Genomic DNA, 22,245 nt, shown 5'->3' with positions numbered 1-22,245 from the left:
ACTCGCTGAATACATCCTGATAATCAGACAAATACTCAGGAACTTCCGAAGGAGTAGAGGAAGCAATAGACACCGGGGGGAAATCACCATGAATTCCCTGACAGCCCCAACTTGACACAGACATTGCCTTCCAATCCAAGACTGGATTATGGGTCTGTAACCATGGCAGACCCAAAACGACCAAATCATGCATTTTATGCAGCACAAGAAAACGAATCACCTCCCGATGTTCAGGAGTCATGCACATGGTTACCTGTGTCCAAAACTGCGGTTTATTTTCCGCCAATGGCGTAGCATCAATACCTCTAAGAGGGATAGGATTTACCAACAGCTCAAGAACAAAACCACAGCGCTTGGCAAATGACAGATCCATAAGACTCAGGGCAGCAACTGAATCCACAAACGCCATAACAGGGTAGGAGGACAATGAGCAAATTAAAGTCACAGACAAAATAAATTTAGGTTGCAAATTACCAATGGCGACAGGACTAACAACCCTTGTTATGCGTTTAGAGCATGCTGATATAACATGTGTAGAATCACCACAGTAAAAACACAACCCATTCTGACGTCTATGATTTTTCCGTTCATTTCTAGTCTGAATTCTACCACATTGCATTAAATCAGGTGTTTGTTCAGACAACACCACCAGAGGATTAGCGGCTTTGCGCTCCCGCAAACGCCGGTCAATTTGAATAGCCAGCGCCATGGAATCATTCAGACTTGTAGGAATGGAGAAACCCACCATCACATTCTTAATGGCTTCTGAAAGGCCATTTCTGAAATTAGCGGCCAGAGCACACTCATTCCACTGAGTAAGCACGGACCATTTCCGAAATTTTTGGCAATACACTTCAGCTTCATCCTGGCCCTGAGAAATAGCCAGCAAGGCTTTTTCTGCCTGAATTTCAAGATTGGGTTCCTCGTAAAGCAATCTGAGCGCCAGAAAAAACGCATCAATATTTGCCAATGCCGGATCTCCTGGCGCTAGCGAGAAAGCCCAATCCTGAGGGTCGCCCCGCAAAAAAGAGATAACAATTTTAACTTGCTGAGCTGAGTCTCCAGATGAACGGGGTCTCAGAGATAGAAACAATTTACAGTTATTCCTGAAATTCCTAAACTTAAATCGGTCTCCAGAGAACAGTTCAGGAATAGGTATTTTAGGTTCAGACATAGGACTACTAGTAACAAAATCTTGTATGCCCTGCACACGAGCAGCAAGCTGATCTACACTTGTAATCAACTTCTGGACATTCATGTCTGCAGCAAGCACAAGCCACTCAGAGGTAAAGGGGAGGAAGAAAGAAAAAAAAAAAAAAAACTCAGAATTTCCTTTCTCATTATCCCGCTTCTGCAATGCATTAAACATTCAACTTTGGGCCTGGCATACTGTTATGACCCCAATGGCAGAGGGTCTCAGAAGTAATTACCAAGTCTGCAAACACAAAAAACCAGCTCATAGGACAGTGGTAACTGGGCTGACCGTATAACTAATCCTAGCACCACAAATAGCAGCAGCCGGGGAACGTGCCTACGTTGGTTCTAGACGTCTCGCGCCAGCCGGAGAACTAACTAACCCTAGAAGGGAAAAGATAGACCTTTCTTGCCTGCAGAGAAAAGACCCCAAAAGTTGGATACAAGCCCCCAACAAATAATAACGGTGAGGTAAGAAGAAAAGACAAACGTAAGAATGAACTAGATATTTAGCAAAGAGAGGCCCACTGACTAATAGCAGAATATAGTAAGATGACTTACACGGTCAGCAAAAACCCTATCAAAATTTCCACGCTGGATATACAAGAACCCCCGAACCGTCTAACGGCCCGGGGGGAGGATACCAGCCCCCTAGAGCTTCCAGCAAAATCAGGAATCACATTTAGTACAAGCTGGACAAATAAATAAGAGCAATGCAAATAACCAAAAAACAAGGAAGCAGGACTTAGCTAAATTTTGCAAGAACCACGATCAGCAGACAGGAGCAAACAGAAAGGAACTGATTACAACGATGCCAGGCACCAGACTGAGAATTCAGGAAGTTTATATAGCAACACCCCTGGACTAACGACCCAGGTGGGTGCCAAACTAGGGAAAGACAATCCCAGAGTCATATCACTAGTGACCACAAGAGGGAGCCAAAAAAGTCTAATTCACAACAGTCACGCCTGGGTTAATCCAGTAAATCCGGAAGTTGGCATCGCATCAGCGGATGTCAGCGAGCCATGGTCACGTAATGCAGACTGAGTAAGCAACGATAGCACAGCTCACAGACACCTATTTCAGCAGAAGGTATTTACAAAAATACTTGGTTAAAAGTTGTAAATCGATGGATGCATTACACAATGTAATGGACTACCTTTTTAAGTAATATGGCACAATTTGCATCTAGACCTTAACCATAAATATGCCAAAACTTCACATATTTTGGTGTATAATATTGCATCAAGTTTTTGACCTATTTCCAATGGCACATTCTTGATGGACTATCCCAGTCACCTAAACACTGAAGTCAATCAGTGATCAGAGCATTTAGGTGGCCAAAGAATTGAGCGCCATCATTTTCTGTCCCACCGGAGCGTCCCGAGCTGGAACTATCTGATTAGAGTCTCAGGTCTACACAATTTTATTATTTTTTACCCATCCCTTGCTTTTGCTAATTGTTTCTTTAAGTCGGACAAAATGTGAGCACAAAAAAGTGGAATTAGCAAAGGCAACTAACTCTGAGGAGTTGTAAAGTTTGAAAAAGTGCATAAAAGTTGTGCCAAATTTATCACCCAGCATGAGTCGGGTGATCCCGTATATATGGCATGTTTTTAGACTTTTTAATCTAAGTTTGCCTTCACTAAGTATAGAATATTGATGAGATTCAAGGCTTCCCGGTATATTTAGTGGTCCGGGAATTATGCCCATGTATCCATGCAGATTAACAATTGCAGAGATGATTTGTTTAGTCAGCTCTTAACAAATCAAGATTTATCTAATGTAATTATTCTACATGTGATGAAAATATGACATACACGTTAGGACGTTTGGCTTTATGGTTGCTTTCTGAGTGCATTGCTTTTATGAGGCCGTATAAAACCTAAACAGCTGTTTAAACTATATGTTTTGCAGATGATTCCGCTCCGGAGAGTTTTAGTGGGAATGAAACATTGGGACAAGGCTCAAATGCAACAGGAGGAGCACACAGCAGGGAGGCAACCGAAGCAAACGAGAATGGAAAACCTAGTTCGGAGCAAGATGAACAGCCATTGAATCTGAGTGACTGTCCACTGCCAACTCCACTAAATTCAGAATTTCCAATAGATGATCACAATACTAATGGGAAAACTAAGTACAAGAACCTCTTGATTGGTGACATTAAGATGGAACGAGAAACAAGAGAGAATGGAAGCAAGGTAAGTCATATAGTAGCGTTAACATGTTGTGCAAGGTGAACTGGGTAAGTGATAGGTAAGTCACAGCATCAAAAGGGGTCTGGCTCCACCTCGGTCATCCATCTTTATTCTTGTGTTTAATTTCTTATATATTGGCCACTTACCTTGCAACTTTCTTATAGAAATACATGTTGAAATGATGCTCTCCAAAGAGTTATAAATCTAGTCAAGGAAACCTCATATTAATCAGCTAGGCTTTCTTAAGGTATGTGCACACGTCAAGTATTAGGATCAGACATCTCTACACCAAAAACTTGTCTCTGTGCAGGAAAAACCCTGCGTAAAATAGGTGTGTTTCTTTCCTGGCTTTTTTTATGTTTTTTTCCACCAATCATCTGAATGGGTGAAAAAGACTGCAAAAAAGCTGAAAGAATCTACAAGGAAAAAATAAGCAGCATGGGCGTGAGATTTCAGATATCTCGTTCACTTCAGTGAAACGCTGCATTTTTTTGTGGCAAAAATGTGATGGGAAAACGCCACATGTGAACAAGCCCTTACACTATTTACTATCAGGATGATTTTTTGTGAATTGACACTCAGAAATGAACAGCATATCTAACTTTAGATTGTGTTGATTCCTGGTATAAAGATATAAGTTATACCGATGCCTCTACCTTATGCCAGTCATTACACTGGTTACCCATCCATTCCAGAATCCAGTACAAACGTATTACCCTCATCCACAAAGCGCTCCATGGCTCAGCACCACCCTACATCTCCTTCCTGGTCTCAGTCTACCACCTTACCCGTGCCCTCTGTTCTGCTAATGACCTAAGGTTAACATCCTCAGTAATCAGAACCTCCCACTCCCGTCTCCGAGACTTTTCATGTGCTGCGCCAATTCTTTGGAATGCACTACCCAGGTTAATACGATTAATCCCCAATCCCCACAGTTTTAAGCGTGCCCTAAAACGCATTTGTTCAGACTGGCCTACCGCCTCAACGCATTAACCTAACTATCCCTGTGTGGCCCATTCAAATAACTTAAACCATAATCAGGTTCCTCTCATCATGTTCTCACACACTTTATACAGTTAATAGCACTCTGTGTCTGTACTCCTACATACTTAGGCTGTTAACTGGTTCATGCAGCTTTACATGAACACCCGAGCCTTACACTATGGCTGGTCCGAACAACGAAAGCAATTGTTACCATCCACCTCTCGTGTCTCCACCTTTCCTCATAGATTGTAAGCTTGTGAGAAGGGCCCTCATTCCTCTTGGTAACTGTTTTGATCTGTGATTATTGTTATGCTGTAATGTCTGTTGTCTTTACAAATCCCCTCTATAATGTAAAGTGCTGCAGAATATGTTGGTGCTATATAAATAAAATTATTATTAGTATTATTATTATACTTATTCCTATATGACATCATCCTCTAAAGCAAAACTTTATCATGGTTTCTGTTATCAGCATTGAAGCTTTAAAAAAATAAGATTTATCATATTTAATCCTTGGAAATTATAATCTATTTCCCTCAGCTTCATTATGAAAATATCAGTTTTTCTCTTTACAAGTATACCAGGAGGCTGCCATGTTTGGCAAGATCTTAGGGTTCTCCACTACTTGGCAGCCCCTTCTGAATCCCTGTGTTTGCCCCCCAGTAAAATAATAATAGCTATACTCGCCTCTGGTGCCGTCGCCGTTCTATCGGTGTCGACATTAGCTCTGCCTGGACTCATCTGACATTGTTATGTCACTCGATCCCTGAGGCAATCAACTCTGGCTTCATTCTCCTCTCCTGTGGTCTCCTGTGGATGTAATTGACATCTGGAAGCAGTGAGAGGGCAGCCGCAGTTCTCTCTTCCGCCGAATGTCTTGATTTGTCCAAAGTAATGAACAACCCCTTTAATTTAGATCACATAAAGATTGGCGACCTGTATACCTGGTTAATAGCAAGTTTATAGTTGGAATTATAGGAATATGCGTCCATAAGAACATTTTACATAGAGTACATGAAAAGAACATGTAGGAAATGCTCTGTTCTTGTACATTTAGTTTCTTCGTTGCTCCCAACAGATCTCTTGAATATTTGTTTTGCCTATTCATTAAACAAAACTGAAGGTGAAATAATTTTGATTATTAAGTTAGATAATTTATGTGTAGTGCTGGATCATAAAAATTTAACGTTTGAGAATACTTTTAATAATCAAGCATCCTAAAGGAAGAATACAACCATGTCTTGTGTTGTCCTGCCACTATGAGTAGAACTGTTATGACCCCAATGGCGAGGGTCTCAGAGGAACGTGGAAGTCTGCAGAATACAAAAATCCAGCTCATAGGGCAGTGGTAACTGGGTTGACCATATATCTACTCCTAACGCCAACACTAGAAGTAGCCGGGGATCATTCCTACGTTGATTCTAGATGACACGCGCCAGCCGGAGAATCTAGCTACCCCTAGTAGAGGAAAACAAAGACCTTTCTTGCCTCCAGAAAAGGGGACCCCAAAGCTGGATAGAAGCCCCCCACAAATAATGACGGTGAGGTAAGAGGAAATGACAAACACAGAAATGAATCAGGTTTAGCACAGAGAGGCCCGCTTACTGATAGCAGAATAAAGAAAGGTAACTTATATGGTCAACAAAAACCCTATCAAAATCCACACTGGAAATTCAAGAACCCCCGAACCGTCTAACGGTCCGGGGGGAGAACACCAGCCCCCCTAGAGCTTCCAGCAAAGGTCAGGATATAGATTAGGAACAAGCTGGACAAAAATACAAAACCAAAACAAATAGCAAAAAGCAAAAGGCAGACTTAGCTGATATAACTGGAACCAGGATCAGTAGACAAGAGCACAGCAGACTAGCTCTGATAACTACGTTGCCAGGCATAGAACTGAAGGTCCAGGGAGCTTATATAGCAACACCCCTAACTAACGACCCAGGTGCGGATAAAAGGAATGACAGAAAAACCAGAGTCAAAAAACTAGTAACCACTAGAGGGAGCAAAAAGCAAATTCACAACAGTACCTCCCCCTTAGTGAGGGGTCACCGAACCCTCACCACGACCACCAGGGCGATCAGGATGAGCGGCATGAAAGGCACGAACTAAATCGGCCGCATGAACATCAGAGGCGACCACCCAGGAATTATCCTCCTGACCATAGCCCTTCCACTTGACCAGGTACTGAAGCCTCCGCCTGGAGAGGCGAGAATCCAAGATCTTCTCCACCACGTACTCCAACTCGCCCTCAACCAACACCGGAGCAGGAGGCTCAGCAGAAGGAACTACAGGCACAATGTACCGCCGCAACAAGGACCTATGAAATACATTGTGAATAGCAAACGACACAGGAAGATCCAGACGAAAAGATACAGGATTAAGGATTTCCAATATCTTGTAAGGCCCAATAAAACGAGGTTTAAATTTGGGAGAGGAGACCTTCATAGGAACAAAGCGGGAAGAAAGCCATACCAAATCCCCAACGCGTAGTCGGGGACCCACACCGCGGCGGCGGTTGGCAAAGCGCTGAGCCTTCTCCTGTGACAACTTCAAGTTGTCCACCACATGATTCCAGATCTGCTGCAACCTATCCACCACAGAATCCACCCCAGGACAGTCAGAAGGCTCCACATGACCCGAAGAAAAGCGAGGATGGAAACCAGAGTTGCAGAAAAAAGGCGAAACCAAGGTGGCGGAACTAGCCCGATTATTAAGGGCAAACTCAGCCAACGGCAAGAATGTCACCCAATCGTCCTGATCAGCAGAGACAAAACACCTCAAATAAGCCTCCAAAGTCTGATTGGTTCGCTCCGTCTGTCCATTAGTCTGAGGATGGAAAGCAGACGAAAACGACAAATCAATGCCCATCCTACTACAAAAGGATCGCCAGAACCTGGAAACGAACTGGGATTCTCTGTCTGACACAATATTCTCAGGGATGCCGTGCAAACGAACCACGTTCTGGAAAAACACAGGAACCAGATCGGAAGAGGAAGGCAGCTTAGGCAAAGGAACCAAATGGACCATCTTGGAGAAGCGATCACATATCACCCAGATAACGGACATGCCCTGAGATAGCGGAAGATCAGAAATGAAATCCATGGAGATATGTGTCCAAGGTCTCTTCGGGACAGGCAAGGGCAAGAGCAAACCGCTGGCACGAGAACAGCAAGGCTTAGCTCGAGCACAAATCCCACAGGACTGCACAAATGACCGCACATCCCTTGACAAGGAAGGCCACCAAAAGGACCTGGCCACCAGATCTCTGGTGCCAAAAATTCCCGGGTGACCTGCCAACACCGAGGAATGAACCTCGGAAATGACTCTGCTGGTCCACTTATCCGGGACAAACAGTCTGTCAGGTGGACAAGACTCAGGCCTATCAGCCTGAAATCTCTGCAACACACGTCGCAGATCCGGAGAAATAGCTGACAAGATAACTCCATCTTTAAGAATACCAACAGGATCAGCGACTCCAGGAGCATCAGGCACAAAGCTCCTAGAAAGAGCATCGGCCTTCACATTCTTTGAACCTGGTAAATACGAGACAACAAAATCAAAGCGGGAGAAAAACAATGACCAGCGGGCCTGTCTCGGATTAAGGCGTTTAGCAGACTCGAGATACATCAGATTTTTGTGATCAGTCAAGACCACCACACGATGCTTAGCACCCTCGAGCCAATGACGCCACTCCTCAAATGCCCATTTCATGGCCAACAACTCCCGATTGCCCACATCATAATTTCGCTCGGCAGGCGAAAACTTCCTAGAGAAAAAGGCACAAGGTTTCATAACAGAGCAACCAGGGCCTCTCTGCGACAAAACGGCCCCTGCCCCAATCTCCGAAGCATCCACCTCAACCTGAAAGGGAAGTGAGACGTCAGGCTGGCACAAAACAGGCGCCGAAGTAAACCGGCGTTTCAACTCCTGGAAAGCCTCCACGGCAGCAGGAGCCCAGTTAGCTACATCGGAGCCCTTCTTGGTCATATCCGTCAAAGGTTTCACAATGCTAGAAAAATTAGCAATAAAACGACGGTAGAAGTTAGCGAAGCTCAAGAACTTCTGAAGACTCTTAACTGACGAGGGCTGAGTCCAATCAAGAATAGCTCGGACCTTGACTGGGTCCATCTCCACAGCAGAAGGGGAAAAAATGAACCCTAAAAAGGGAACCTTCTGTACACCAAAGAGACACTTTGAGCCCTTGACAAACAAAGAATTTTCACGCAAAATTTTAAAGACCAACCTGACCTGCTCCACATGCGAATCCCAATTATCAGAAAAAACCAAAATATCATCCAGATAAACAATCAAAAATTTATCCAGATACTTCCGGAAAATGTCATGCATAAAGGACTGAAAAACTGAAGGCGCATTGGAGAGCCCAAAAGGCATCACCAAGTACTCAAAATGACCTTCGGGCGTATTGAATGCGGTTTTCCATTCATCACCTTGCTTAATGCGCACAAGGTTGTACGCACCACGAAGGTCTATCTTGGTGAACCACTTGGCACCCTTAATCCGGGCAAACAAGTCAGACAACAGCGGTAAAGGATACTGAAATTTGACAGTGATCTTATTTAAAAGCCGATAATCAATACAAGGTCTCAAAGATCCGTCCTTTTTTGCCACAAAAAAGAATCCCGCACCAAGAGGGGAAGAAGACGGACGAATATGTCCTTTCTCCAGAGACTCCTTGATATATGAACGCATAGCGGTATGTTCAGGTACCGACAGATTAAACAGTCTTCCCTTAGGAAACTTACTGCCTGGGATCAAATCTATAGCACAGTCACAGTCCCTATGAGGAGGCAGTGCACTGGACTCAGACTCACTGAAGACATCCTGATAATCAGACAAATACTCCGGAACTTCCGAAGGCGTAGAAGAAGCAATAGACACAGGCAGGGAATCCCCATGAATACCACGACAGCCCCAACTTGAGACTGACATAGCCTTCCAGTCCAGGACTGGATTATGGGTCTGTAACCATGGCAGCCCTAAAACAACCAAATCATGCATTTTATGTAAAACCAGGAAACGTATCACCTCGCGGTGTTCAGGAGTCATGCACATGGTAACCTGTGTCCAATACTGCGGTTTATTTGCTGCCAATGGTGTAGCATCAATACCCCTAAGAGGAATAGGATTTTCTAATGGTTCAAGAGTAAAACCACAGCGCTTAGCAAATGAGAGATCCATGAGACTCAGGGCAGCACCTGAATCTACAAACGCCATGACAGGATAAGATGACAGTGAGCAAATCAAAGTTACAGACAGAATAAATTTAGGTTGCAAATTACCAACGGTGACAGGACTAACAACCTTAGCTATACGTTTAGAGCATGCTGAGATAACATGTGTAGAATCACCACAGTAGTAGCACAAGCCATTCCGGCGTCTATGAATTTTCCGCTCATTTCTAGTCAGGATTCTATCACATTGCATTAAATCAGGTGTCTGTTCAGACAACACCATGAGGGAATTTGCGGTTTTTCTATCACATTGCACCGAATTAGGTGTCTGTTCAGACAACACCATGAGGGAATTTGCGGTTTTGCGCTCCCGTAACCGCCGGTCAATTTGAATAGCCAGTGCCATAGTATCATTCAGACCTGTGGGAATGGGAAAACCCACCATAACATTCTTAATGGCTTCAGAAAGGCCATTTCTAAAATTAGCGGCCAGTGCACACTCGTTCCAATGTGTCAGCACGGACCATTTCCGAAATTTTTGGCAATACACTTCAGCCTCGTCCTGCCCCTGAGACATAGCCAGCAAGGCCTTTTCTGCCTGAATCTCAAGATTGGGTTCCTCATAAAGTAAACCGAGCGCCAGAAAAAACGCATCAAGATCAGCCAATGCCGGATCTCCTGGCGCCAGCGAAAAAGCCCAATCCTGAGGGTCGCCTCGTAAGAACGAAATAACAATTTTTACTTGCTGAGCAGAATCTCCAGATGAACAGGGTCTCAGGGACAAAAACAATTTACAATTATTCACGAAATTCCTAAACTTAAACCTGTCTCCGGAAAACAGTTCAGGAATCGGTATTTTAGGTTCTGACCTAGGATTTCTGATAACATAGTCTTGTATGCCCTGCACACGAGTAGCCAGCTGGTCCACACTTGTAATCAAGGTCTGGACATTCATGTCTGCAGCAAGCATAGCCACTCTGAGGTAAAGGGGAAGAAGAAAAAAAAAAAAAAACTCAGAATCTTCTTTCTTATAATCCCTCTTCTGCAATGCATTAAACATTTAATACTGGCCTGGCAAACTGTTATGACCCCAATGGCGAGGGTCTCAGAGGAACGTGGAAGTCTGCAGAATACAAAAATCCAGCTCATAGGGCAGTGGTAACTGGGTTGACCATATATCTACTCCTAACGCCAACACTAGAAGTAGCCGGGGATCATTCCTACGTTGATTCTAGATGACACGCGCCAGCCGGAGAATCTAGCTACCCCTAGTAGAGGAAAACAAAGACCTTTCTTGCCTCCAGAGAAGGGGACCCCAAAGCTGGATAGAAGCCCCCCACAAATAATGATGGTGAGGTAAGAGGAAATGACAAACACAGAAATGAATCAGGTTTAGCACAGAGAGGCCCGCTTACTGATAGCAGAATAAAGAAAGGTAACTTATATGGTCAACAAAAACCCTATCAAAATCCACACTGGAAATTCAAGAACCCCCGAACCGTCTAACGGTCCGGGGGGAGAACACCAGCCCCCCTAGAGCTTCCAGCAAAGGTCAGGATATAGATTAGGAACAAGCTGGACAAAAATACAAAACCAAAACAAATAGCAAAAAGCAAAAGGCAGACTTAGCTGATATAACTGGAACCAGGATCAGTAGACAAGAGCACAGCAGACTAGCTCTGATAACTACGTTGCCAGGCATAGAACTGAAGGTCCAGGGAGCTTATATAGCAACACCCCTAACTAACGACCCAGGTGCGGATAAAAGGAATGACAGAAAAACCAGAGTCAAAAAACTAGTAACCACTAGAGGGAGCAAAAAGCAAATTCACAACATAGAACATTGTCCTACTCTTGTGATATATAATACTAGGCCCTGCAGCCCTGAACCTTGGATGAAAGATGGTTTGATGGTGAATACACTAGGGTGAACAGTAACTTAGGACACCATACTGACCAAAACATTTGGATATCCACATTTTAATACCATCTCACTATTGGGAAGAACATTCTGAGCAGATTAACTGCTTAATATAAAAGTTGAGAAAAAAATATGTAGGACTATCTGTGCCTGCCGGACTAGCGACTTGCAAATCTCCTCCTCAATGCCTCTTCAGATTAGTAGTGGGGATCAAAATCTTCCCAGCACTCACATAGCTTCCATACAGCGTCTTATTTATTGCATAGAACTGGCTTGGGATGGGCTAAAATTAGTCCTAACATTAAGTATTGAGTTCTACCAAATAAATTGGAAGTTGCATTGAAGCTACACGAGCAACAGGAGTTTTTTGATACCTACTGCTTGATTTCCTTCATGTTTCCCACTGAAACAGTGGAGTGCCAGTCCTTGCTGTATACTGGTCTGTTGATCAGCCTAGCGTCATGCCATCGCGGTGGCATGACACTAAGGCTGGCTCCTGATTTTTGTGGGCCCCAGGCGAAAGAGTCTCAGTGGGCCCCTTTAACACATACCACAATTCATTATGCACAGATACAGCAGAGAAGTATAGGTATAGTACATTGCCAAAGATTTCACTTACTTCTTACATTACATGAGTGATATCTATTGTAAATTCTACAATAGCTCAGAAACCGGACAGTATAGTCCTCCATACAGTATTATGGGCACCACAAAGTGCTCCATAAAGAATAGTGAGCCCCTTTTATTGCTCCATTCAGTCTTATTGGCACCATATATTGCTCTATACAGAATAATGATTCTCATAGTCCTGAATACAATAGGCCAAAATGCACTTCAATACACTGAATTCATATACCACGCTGATATGTAAAAAACCATAGCAGCAAGAAGTGACCAAAAACAAGAAAAGTGAATACCATACCACCAGGTACCATTTTGGATGTATAGGGTTTTTGCTTCCATAGCTATTTGCCCTTCATACTCATAGTATACTTATTACTCCATAGCCATTTGTTCGTCATATACATTTTTTACTCATTACCTTTCTCCCAATTTTTCTTCGTTTTGGTGCAGGCCTTGTTTTTTCCTTGCTGTCTCCGCCCTCGTTTTTTCTTGGAGGCAATCCCCCTATTCCCCTGCCTTTTTATTGCATGTTTTTATATTTGTAACAAATAAAAGATACAATTTTATTCATACAGAAAAATGAGCCCCATATATTGTTCCATACAGTATATAATAGACCCCATATATTGCTCCATCTACTATATAATTGTCTAAGGGTCACTTCCGTCTGTCTGTCTGTCTGTAACAGATATTCATTGGTCGCGGCCTCTCTCTGTCATGGAATCCAAGTCGCTGATTGGTCTCACCAGCTGCCTGTCATGGCTGCCGCAACCAATCAGCGACGGCCACAGTCTGATTAATCCCTCCCTACTTCCCCGCAGTCAGTGCCCGGCGCCAGCTCCATACTCCCCTCCAGTCACCGCTCACACAGGGTTAATGCCAGCGGTAACGGACCGCGTTATGCCGCGGGTAACGCACTCCGTTACCGCCACTATTAACCCTGTGTGACCAAGTTTTTACTATTGATGCTGCCTATGCAGCATCAATAGTAAAAAGATCTAATGTTAAAAATAATAAAAAAAATAAAAAATCATTATATACTCACCTTCCGCTGCCTTTCCCGCTCCTCGCGACGCTCCGGTGACCGCTCCATGCAAGCGGCAGGTTCCGGTGCCAAGGATGGTATGCGAGAAGGACCTGCCATGACGTCACGGTCATGTGACCGCGACGTCATCACAGGTCCTGCGCTCATACCAACCCTGGGATCGGAAGCTACTGCGTGCACCACACACAGGGCCAGGACTTCAAAGGGCCTTCGGAAGGTGAGTATATGTTTATTTTTTATTTTAAGTCTGTATACTACGTGGCTCTGTGCTGTATACTACATCGCTGTGCAATATACTACGTGGCTGGGCAATATACTACGTGGCTGGGCAATATACTACGTGGCTGGGCAATATACTACGTGGCTGAGCAATATACTACATTGCTGAGCAATATACTACGTGGCTGGGCAATATACTACGTGGCTGGGCAATATACTACGTGGCTGGGCAATATAATACGTGGCTGGGCAATATACTACGTTACTGGGCAATATAGTACGTGGCTTGGCAATATACTACGTGGCTTGGCAATATACTACGTGGCTTGGCAATATACTACGTGGGTGGGCAATATACTACGTGGCTGGGCAATATACTACGTGGCTGGGCAATATACTACGTGGCTGGGCAATATACTACATGACTGGGCAATATACTACGTGGCTGGGCAATATACTACGTGGCTGGGCAATATACTACGTGGCTGGGCAATATACTACATGACTGGGCAATATACTACGTGACTGGGCAATATACTACGCGGCTGGGCAATATACTACGTGGACATGCATATTCTAGCCCCTTTCTGACCTCAGACGGGATAGTACGTCCGAGGTCAGAACCCCCGCTTTGATGCGGGCTCCGGCGGTGAGCCCGCATCAAAACCGGGACATGTCAGCTGTTTTGAACAGCTGACATGTGCCCGCAATAGCGGCGGGTGAAATCGCGATTTACCCGCCGCTATTAACTAGTTAAATGCCACTGTCAAACGCTGACAGCGGCATTTAACCGGCGCTTCCAGCCGGGCGGACGGAAATGAGTGCATCGCTGACCCCCGTCACATGATCGGGGGTCAGCGATGCTTCTGTATAGTAACCATAGAGGTCCTTGAGACCTCTATGGTTACTGATCCCCGGTAGCTGTGAGCGCCACCCTGTGGTCTGCGCTCATAGCACACCTGCATTTCTGCTGCATAGCAGCGATCTGATGATCGCTTCTATGTAGCAGAGGTGATCGCGTTGTGCCAGCTTCTAGCCTCCTATGGAGGCTATTGAAGCATGGCAAAAGTAAAAAAAAAAAAGTAAAAAAAATGTGAAAAAAACAAAAAAAATATAAAAGTTTAAATCACCCCCCTTTCGCCCCATTTAAAATAAATCAATAAAAAAAAAAATCAAACCTACACATATTTGGTATCTACGCGTTCAGAATGGCCCGATCTATCAATGAAAAAAAAAGCATTAACCTGATCGCTAAACGGCGTAGCGAGAAAAAAATTCGAAACACCAGAAATACGTTTTTTGGGTCGCCGCGACATTGCATTAAAATGCAATAATGGGCGATGAAAAGAACGTATCTGCACCAAAATGGTATCATTAAAAACGCCAGCTCGGCACGCAAAAAATAAGCCCTCAACTGACCCCAGATCATGCAAAATAGAGACGCTACGGGTATCGGAAAATGGCACAATTTTTTTTTTTTTTTAGCAAAGTTTGGAATTCTTTTTCACCACTTAGATAAAAAATAACCTAGTCATGTTAGGTGTCTATGAACTCATACTGACCTGGAGAATCATAATGGCAGGTCAGTTTTAGTATTTAGTGAACCTAGCAAAAAAGCCAAACAAAAAACAAGTGTGGGACTGCACTTTTTTTGCAATTTCACCGCACTTGGAATTTTTTTCCCGTTTTGTAGTACACGACATCCTAAAACCAATGATGTCGTTCAAAAGTACAACTTGTTTCGCAAAAAATAAGCCCTCACATGGCCATATTGACGGAAAAATAAAAAAGTTATGGCTCTCGGAAGGAGGGGAGCGAAAAACGAACATGGAAAAACGGAAAATGCCAAGGTCATGAAGGGGCTAGAATACCCGATGCGTTAGAATCGGGCCACCATCTAGTACAGAATAATGAGCCCCATATATTGCTCCATACAGTATAATGAGCCCCACATAATGCTCCACACAGTATAATGAGCCCCATGTATTGCTCCATACATAATGGGCCCTTATAATATTCTATACAGTATATGATTGGCCTGATATAATGCTCCAGTATATGATGGGCCCCATATATTGCTCCAAACAGAATGGGTGTCATATAATGCTTCATATATAATGGGCCCCATATAATGCTCCATATATAATGGGCCCCATATGATGCTCCAGTATATGATGGACCCCGTATATGATGCTCCAGTGTTTGATGGGCTCCATATAATGATCCATATATAATGTGCCCCATATACGATGCTCCTGTGTATTATGGACCCCATATGGCGAATCCCATATATTGCTCCAAACATAAAAAAAATTAAATACTCACCTCTCCTCACTGGACGCTGCTCTGCTCTGGACTCCTCAGCGTCGGCGTCTTCCGGCTCTCTGAGCTGTGACTGTTCAGGCAGAGGGTGCACAGCTGTGACGTCATCACGCCCTCTGACCTGAACGTCAGTCAGAAGACGCCGCAGCTGTGGAACGGAGAGAGGTAAGTATCGCAAGTGCCTGGATCCTGAGCAAACGGGGGGCCACTCGTGAGCGCTGACAATCGCACAGGCATCGTGCCGCCATAGTACGCTAGTGTCCCCGATGGCCAGTGTGCCCCCCCCCTCCTGCTCAGGGCCCTGGTGTACCCGGCCTACTAATCAAGAGAGGTAATTGTTTGTCAGGACATAACCAGTGATTAACAATTTCTCCTAATCATGCTTACTTTACACTACATGTAATTGACTATGTCGTTTTGGTGTCAGCTCATATTAAAGCTATTTTTAGTCTGTGTTATCCCAGTGAATTATACGTACCTCATAATACATCAGTGATTGCCATTCACCTTAAGGGTAAGTGACAGTGCTATTGTTGTTTGTCTCATGTTCATTAGTATTTTATATAGTAATTATTATATTTAAAAAAATAATAAAAATAATAAAAAAAAAATACTCCATTATTACATGCTAAGTTAGTCAGTGGATGTCCATAGTTCAAAACCTCTATCAATAAACCAGGGAAAAGAGTGGATACAAAGAGCATCTCTCTTTCCAGAAGAAATATTGCATCCTTCCATTACCCAGACATCCCACTGTTTTCAATAGCTCCAATGTCATTAATTTCCATGTAGTAGAGCTGCAGATGACTTGCTACCAGGTTTCCCCCACCTACATTACATATGATCACTGGAAGTCCTTGAATTACCATATTATTGGGGCACCCAAGTAGGATAAAAGCATTGTAAAACAAGCAGCTCTTTTATCATTAATTTGTGAATAACACACATTAGCGCATACATGATACAATCCTTCCCAGGCAAGTACAGTAAAATGTTTTGTTTTTGTTATTTTCCTGGCAGACGTAGAATTTGACAGATACCTAGGGGCAGACATACCATTGGTGCAACCTGTGCATCTGCACAGGGGCCCAAGGGTTAAGAGGGCCCACTGCCATCTCCAAAACAGCAAGTAGCTTTTGTCACAGTCACAAAAAGGGGCTGATATTCCGTTCTTGCAGGGGTACTCTCTTCTGTCTGTGTCCGCCACAGCAGGTACCATATTATTAGTCATCCCTAAAGAGGACTTTTCAGCGCTTTTCACTTTTCCTTAACATTTTTACTTTCCCCTTTTTTCCTCCTAAAAAGTTGTGTCTAAATTTACAATCGTCCTCTTGTCAATTGTAGGCTTTTCGTTCTGTGTCAACTCAGCACTGAATACACAGACTAAAGGCCCCGTCTCACATAGCGATTTACCAACGATCACGACCAGCGATACGACCTGGCCGTGATCGTTGTTAAGTCGTTGTGTGGTCGCTGGGGAGCTGTCACACAGACAGCTCTCTCCAGCGACCAACGATCAGGGGAACCTCTTCGGCATCGTTGAAACTGTCTTCAACGATCCCGAAGTACCCCTGCAGCACCCGGGTAACCAGGGTAAACATCGGGTTACTAAGCGCAGGGCCGCGCTTAGTAACACGATGTTTACCCTGGTTACCCAAAAAAACAAACAGTACATACTCGCCTTTCGGTGTCCGTCAGGTCCCTTGCCGTCTGCTTCCCGCTCTCACTGAGTGCCGCCGTACAGTGAGAGCAGAGCGCAGCGGTGACGTCACTGCTGTGCTGCGCTCTCACTGTACGGCGGCACTCAGAGCAGGAAGCAGACGGCAAGGGACCTGACGGACACCGAAAGGCGAGTATGTACTGTTTGTTTTTTTTGGTAACCAGGGTAAACATCGGGTTACTAAGCGCGGCCCTGCGCTTAGTAACCCGATGTTTACCCTGGTTACCAGTGAAGACATCGCTGGATCGGTGTCACACACACCGATTCAGCGATGTCAGCGGGACCTCAACGACCAAAAAAAGGTCCAGGCCATTCCGACACGACCAGCGATCTCGCAGCAGGGGCCTGATCGCTGGTACGTGTCACACATAGCGAGATCGCTACTGAGGTCGCTGTTGCGTCACAAAACTAGTGACTCAGCAGCGATCTCGCTAGCGATCTCGCTATGTGAGACGGGGCCTTAAGGGGTAAATGCACACTCGCATTTGCTGCAGATTTTCTGGGTACATTTGACTGCAGAAAATAATCAGCAGAGTACGCTAGTGGCCATGTGGATGAAAATTTACAGAGCTCATCCACATGCTGTGTAAATTTTTGGCAAGAAATTGACTTGAGGCGTTGATTTTGAAATGTGAAAGTTCAGTTCTTTCTGCAGATTTGTGAATTTTGCCACAGATTTACAGTGAACAAAGCCATCTTTCCCAACTTCTATATACACAAGATGACTTGCTCTGCCAAATGTGCCTTTGTATGGGTGAGTGTTCGCTCTGACAAATGTGCCTGTGCTTGGAGGAGTGCTCATTCCGCCAAGTATGCCTGTGTATGGAAGAGCGCTCGCTCTGCCAAGTGCACCTGTGTATGAATGAGCATTCCCTCTATCAAGTATGCCTGTTTATGGAGGAGCGCTCATTCTCCCAAGTATGCCTGTTTATGGAGGAGCGCTCATTCTCACAAGTATGCCTGTTTATGGAGGAGCACTCATTCTGCCAAGTGCACCTGTGTATGAATGAGCATTCCCTCTGCCAAGTATGCCTGTGTATGGAGGAGCATTCGCTCTGCCAAGTATGCCTGTGTATGGAGGAGCACTCGCTCTATCAAGTATGCCCGTGTATGGAGGAGCGCTTGCTCTGCCAAGTGCACCCGTGTATGGAGGAGCGCTTGCTCTGCCAAGGATGCCCATGTATGGAGGAGCGCCCGCTCTATCAAGTATGCCCGTGTATGGAGGAGCGCTTGCTCTGCCAAGTGCGACTGTGTATGGAGGAGCGCTCGCTCTTTCATTTGCACCTCTGTTTGGAAAAACACTTGCTCTGATGAGTGCGCCTGTGTATGGAGGAGCACTTATTCTGTCAAACGCACCTGTGTATGGAAGAGCGATCACTCTGCCAAGAGCACCTGTGTATGGAGGAGCGATTGCTCTGTCAAGTGCGCCTTTGTATGGAAAAGCACTTGCTCTGACGAGTGCACGTGTGTTCCCTATGAGAGAACTGCTACCAGACTCCTTTGGTCGCAGCTTTTCTTGCCGAGAACAAAAGACTTGTTAGTCCAAAATTGTACATCCTGGATTCTTTTCTCCCGTCCCGTCATCATCTGTCAGGATAGTATAAATACTATACTCATGGGCGGACATACCGCCTGTTCAACCTGTGCAGCTGCACAGGGGCCCGGAGGCTCCAGGGGGCCCCTGCAGGCAGGGCCGGCGTTAGGGGCAGGCAGCTGCCTAGGTCCTCGCTCCCCCAGGGGCCCCCAGCTAGCGGCACATCACGCAGCTGCTATGGGGCCCCTGTGAGGCAGGGGGCCCGCCTGCCACCAGTGCCGACTCCCCCGCCGCATTTAACTATATTGGCGCCTGCCGGTACAGTTCAAAGCAATGATGGAGGAGAGAGCGTCAGCTGACGCTCCCTCTCCCATCATCCTCCCCTCTGCCTCTGACAGACACTGCCGCGCACTCACTGTGTGCCGGCAGGAGCAGGAACTGGAAGCAGCACGGGCACGAGGAGAGGTGAGGAGTGTGCTGTTGTTGTTTTTTTTACTCCATAACAGTGAGTACTGGACTGTGGGGCCATTCTGGGGGGGAGAGCTGCGCTGTATACTATGAGGCAGTGTGCTGTATACTATGAGGCTGCACTGTATACCATGAGGCTGTGTGCTGTATACCATGAGGCTGTGTGCTGTATACCATGAGGCTGCGCTGTATACTATGAGGCTGCGCTGTATACCATGAGGCTGTGTGCTGTATACCATGAGGCTGCGCTGTATAATATGAGGCAGCGCTGTATACTATGAGGCAGTGCTGTATACCATGAGGCTGTGTGCTGTATACCATGAGGCTGTGCTGTATACTATGAGGCTGCGCTGTATACTATGAGGCTGCGCTGTATACTACGAGGCTGCGCTGTATACTATGAGGCTGCGCTGTATACTATGAGGCTGTTCTGTATACTATGAGGCTGCGCTGTATACTATGAGGCTGTTCTGTATACTATGAGGCTGCACTGTATACTATGCGGGCAGTGCTGTATACTATGCGGGCTGTGCTGTATACTATGTGGGCTGTGTTGTATACTAAGGTGGGTACATTATACGTTATCTTCTATGGGGGAGGCTGTGTTATATACTATGGGGGCTGCATTATATTCTATGGGGGCTACATTATATTCTATGGGGAGGTGGACTGTATTATATTCCATGGGGGGCTACATTATATTCTATGGGGGGCTGTATTAGATTTTATGAGGGAGGATTGCATCATACTCTTTGATGGGGCTACATTATATTCTATGGGGAGGTGAGCTGTATTATATTCTATGGGGGGGTTGTATGTTTGGTATTTTTCGTTACCCCTGTTCGTATTATCTTGTTAGTCTGGTTGGTATATTACGGTACACTATTAATCACCTCTTTCCTGCATGCGGTAAGGGTGCAGACTGAGGGTGGAGCTAAGGCAAGGTATGTGGCCACAGCATCTTCATCATCAGAAGTAACCTGGGGAACAGGGCAAGCTAGGGGCCCCTAGTGTTAGGGACAGGGAATGAGCACCTGGTCCCAGGACACCCGACAACAGAGTTGTGACAAATACACTCCTCAGTCTTCCAAATAGTATAGTACACTAATTTTAGTCCTCAATATTGTATAATACACCCCCCATAGTCCTTCATGTAGTGCAATCCACCCCATAGTTCTTCATATAGTATAATACATTCCCCATAGCCTTCCATACAGTATAATGCAGGTTCCATATAGTGCATATAGTATAATGCACTCCCCATAGTACGATAGAGTGTAATGCAGCCCCCATAAAGGATAATGCACTCCATAGTCATAGTCATTGATAGAGTATGATGGAGCCCCCTCAGAGTATAATGCAGCCGCTACATAGAGTATAATGTAGGCACCCCATAGAGCAGTGTTCCCCAACTCTGGTCCTCAAGAGCCATCAACAGGTCATGTTTTCAGGATTTCCTTAATATTGAAGAGGTAATAATTGCATCACCTGCACAGGCAATAATTCCATCACTTGTGCAATACTAGGGAAAAACTGAAAACATGACCTGTTGGTGGCTCTTGAGGACTGGAGTTGGGGAACACTGCCATAGCGTATAATGCAACCATCCCATAGAGTATCATGTAGCCCAACTGTCCTGCAGTATTATGGCTGCACGTACTCACTAATATATGAAAAAAAATACAATACTCACCTCTCCTCCTAGTTCCCCCGCTGCTGCAGAGCGTCTCAGCAGCTCCACTGCCCGGCATAGCATGTTGCGCGATTAATTGACGTCATCGCGTACCCACTGCGTCAGAAATAGAGGGGAATGATGGGAGAGGGAGCTTCAGATTACGCTCTCTCCTCTATCATTGCTTTCAACTGTATCGGCATCCCCTGACCCACGGATCCCATAGTGGCCTCATGGTGTGCCGGTATTAGCGGCTGCATGGTATGCCGCTATTAACGGTATACCACTGGCTGGGGGCCCCTGGAGGAGTGAGGGTACTAGGCAGATGCCAAGCCTGCCTACCCCTAATGCTGACCATGGATCTATGAGAGCTTTATGGCACCTCTGTAACAGTGGTAATGTGAGGGGATGTGTCATTACACCATGTACTGTTCAGGGTGTATGAAAGCTTAGTGATGTCCCCTGTAGGAGCGATAATGGCGGCTATTTTGATTGTCATCCTTTATTTCCAGACACAGATCACTAGGAAATGACACAAAAGCTGTTACTATCACATCTCTTGCTGTGGACGCCTCTCTGCAGGGGATTCTCCTTCTTCATTAATCTTTTCTGGAGGATCTAATCAGACTGGCTGTCTATGATATGGGGTCTGGTATAGGAAACCCATTCTTCTCTGTCCTGTTAGGAAGTTCTGAGGTAATAGAGGATGGAGCGGCTCAGTGTTCTCATTTATTAGCGGAAATGGAGAAAGGCCCCAGAGTCTCCTGCTCTGGACCTGACACTCCCAGGAATCAGAGCAATTACCTGATTTATCCCCATTGGATATAACGATATCGGGGCTCATCCAGCTTTATCTCATGTGTGACATTGATCCCCAAACTCCAGTCCTCACGGCCCCAACACATCATGGTGTCAGGATTTCCTTCATTTTGCACTGAGGATGGAATTATTATTGAGGCCTCAGAAGCTGCTGCAGGTTCTCTCCCCTGAGAAATACGAAGGAAATCCTGACACCATGATGTGTTGGGGCCGTGAGGCCTGGAGTGTGGGGGACACTGCTGTATGCTCCCACCAGACATAGGGGGCAGTATAATAATGACTACATGGCCGAGCAATGGAGTAAAGACAACACAAAGGTATAGGGGTAAA

General features: G+C 45.2%; 1 protein-coding gene across 5 annotated transcripts in view; it reads left to right on the top strand.

Moving 5' to 3' along the window:
- NOL4 (nucleolar protein 4) overlaps positions 1 to 22,245 on the top strand; it is a 458,727-nt gene that overhangs the window by 344,411 nt on the left and 92,071 nt on the right. For all 5 annotated transcript variants that reach the window (XR_013217024.1, XR_013217025.1, XM_077270425.1 and 2 more), the window contains exon 6: positions 3,112 to 3,395. Coding sequence is in view for 3 of the 5 variants with exons in the window: in XM_077270425.1 (XP_077126540.1) it covers positions 3,112 to 3,395 (284 nt within the window). In the remaining 2 variants the exon portion in view is untranslated. The remainder of the gene's footprint in view (positions 1 to 3,111; positions 3,396 to 22,245) is intronic.

The sequence above is a fragment of the Ranitomeya variabilis genome, chromosome 6 (assembly GCF_051348905.1).
Source record: "Ranitomeya variabilis isolate aRanVar5 chromosome 6, aRanVar5.hap1, whole genome shotgun sequence".
NCBI classification, from domain to species: Eukaryota; Metazoa; Chordata; class Amphibia; order Anura; family Dendrobatidae; genus Ranitomeya; species Ranitomeya variabilis.
The sequence above is the reverse complement of the archived record's forward strand: the minus strand, read 5'-3'. Positions and strand labels throughout refer to the sequence as shown.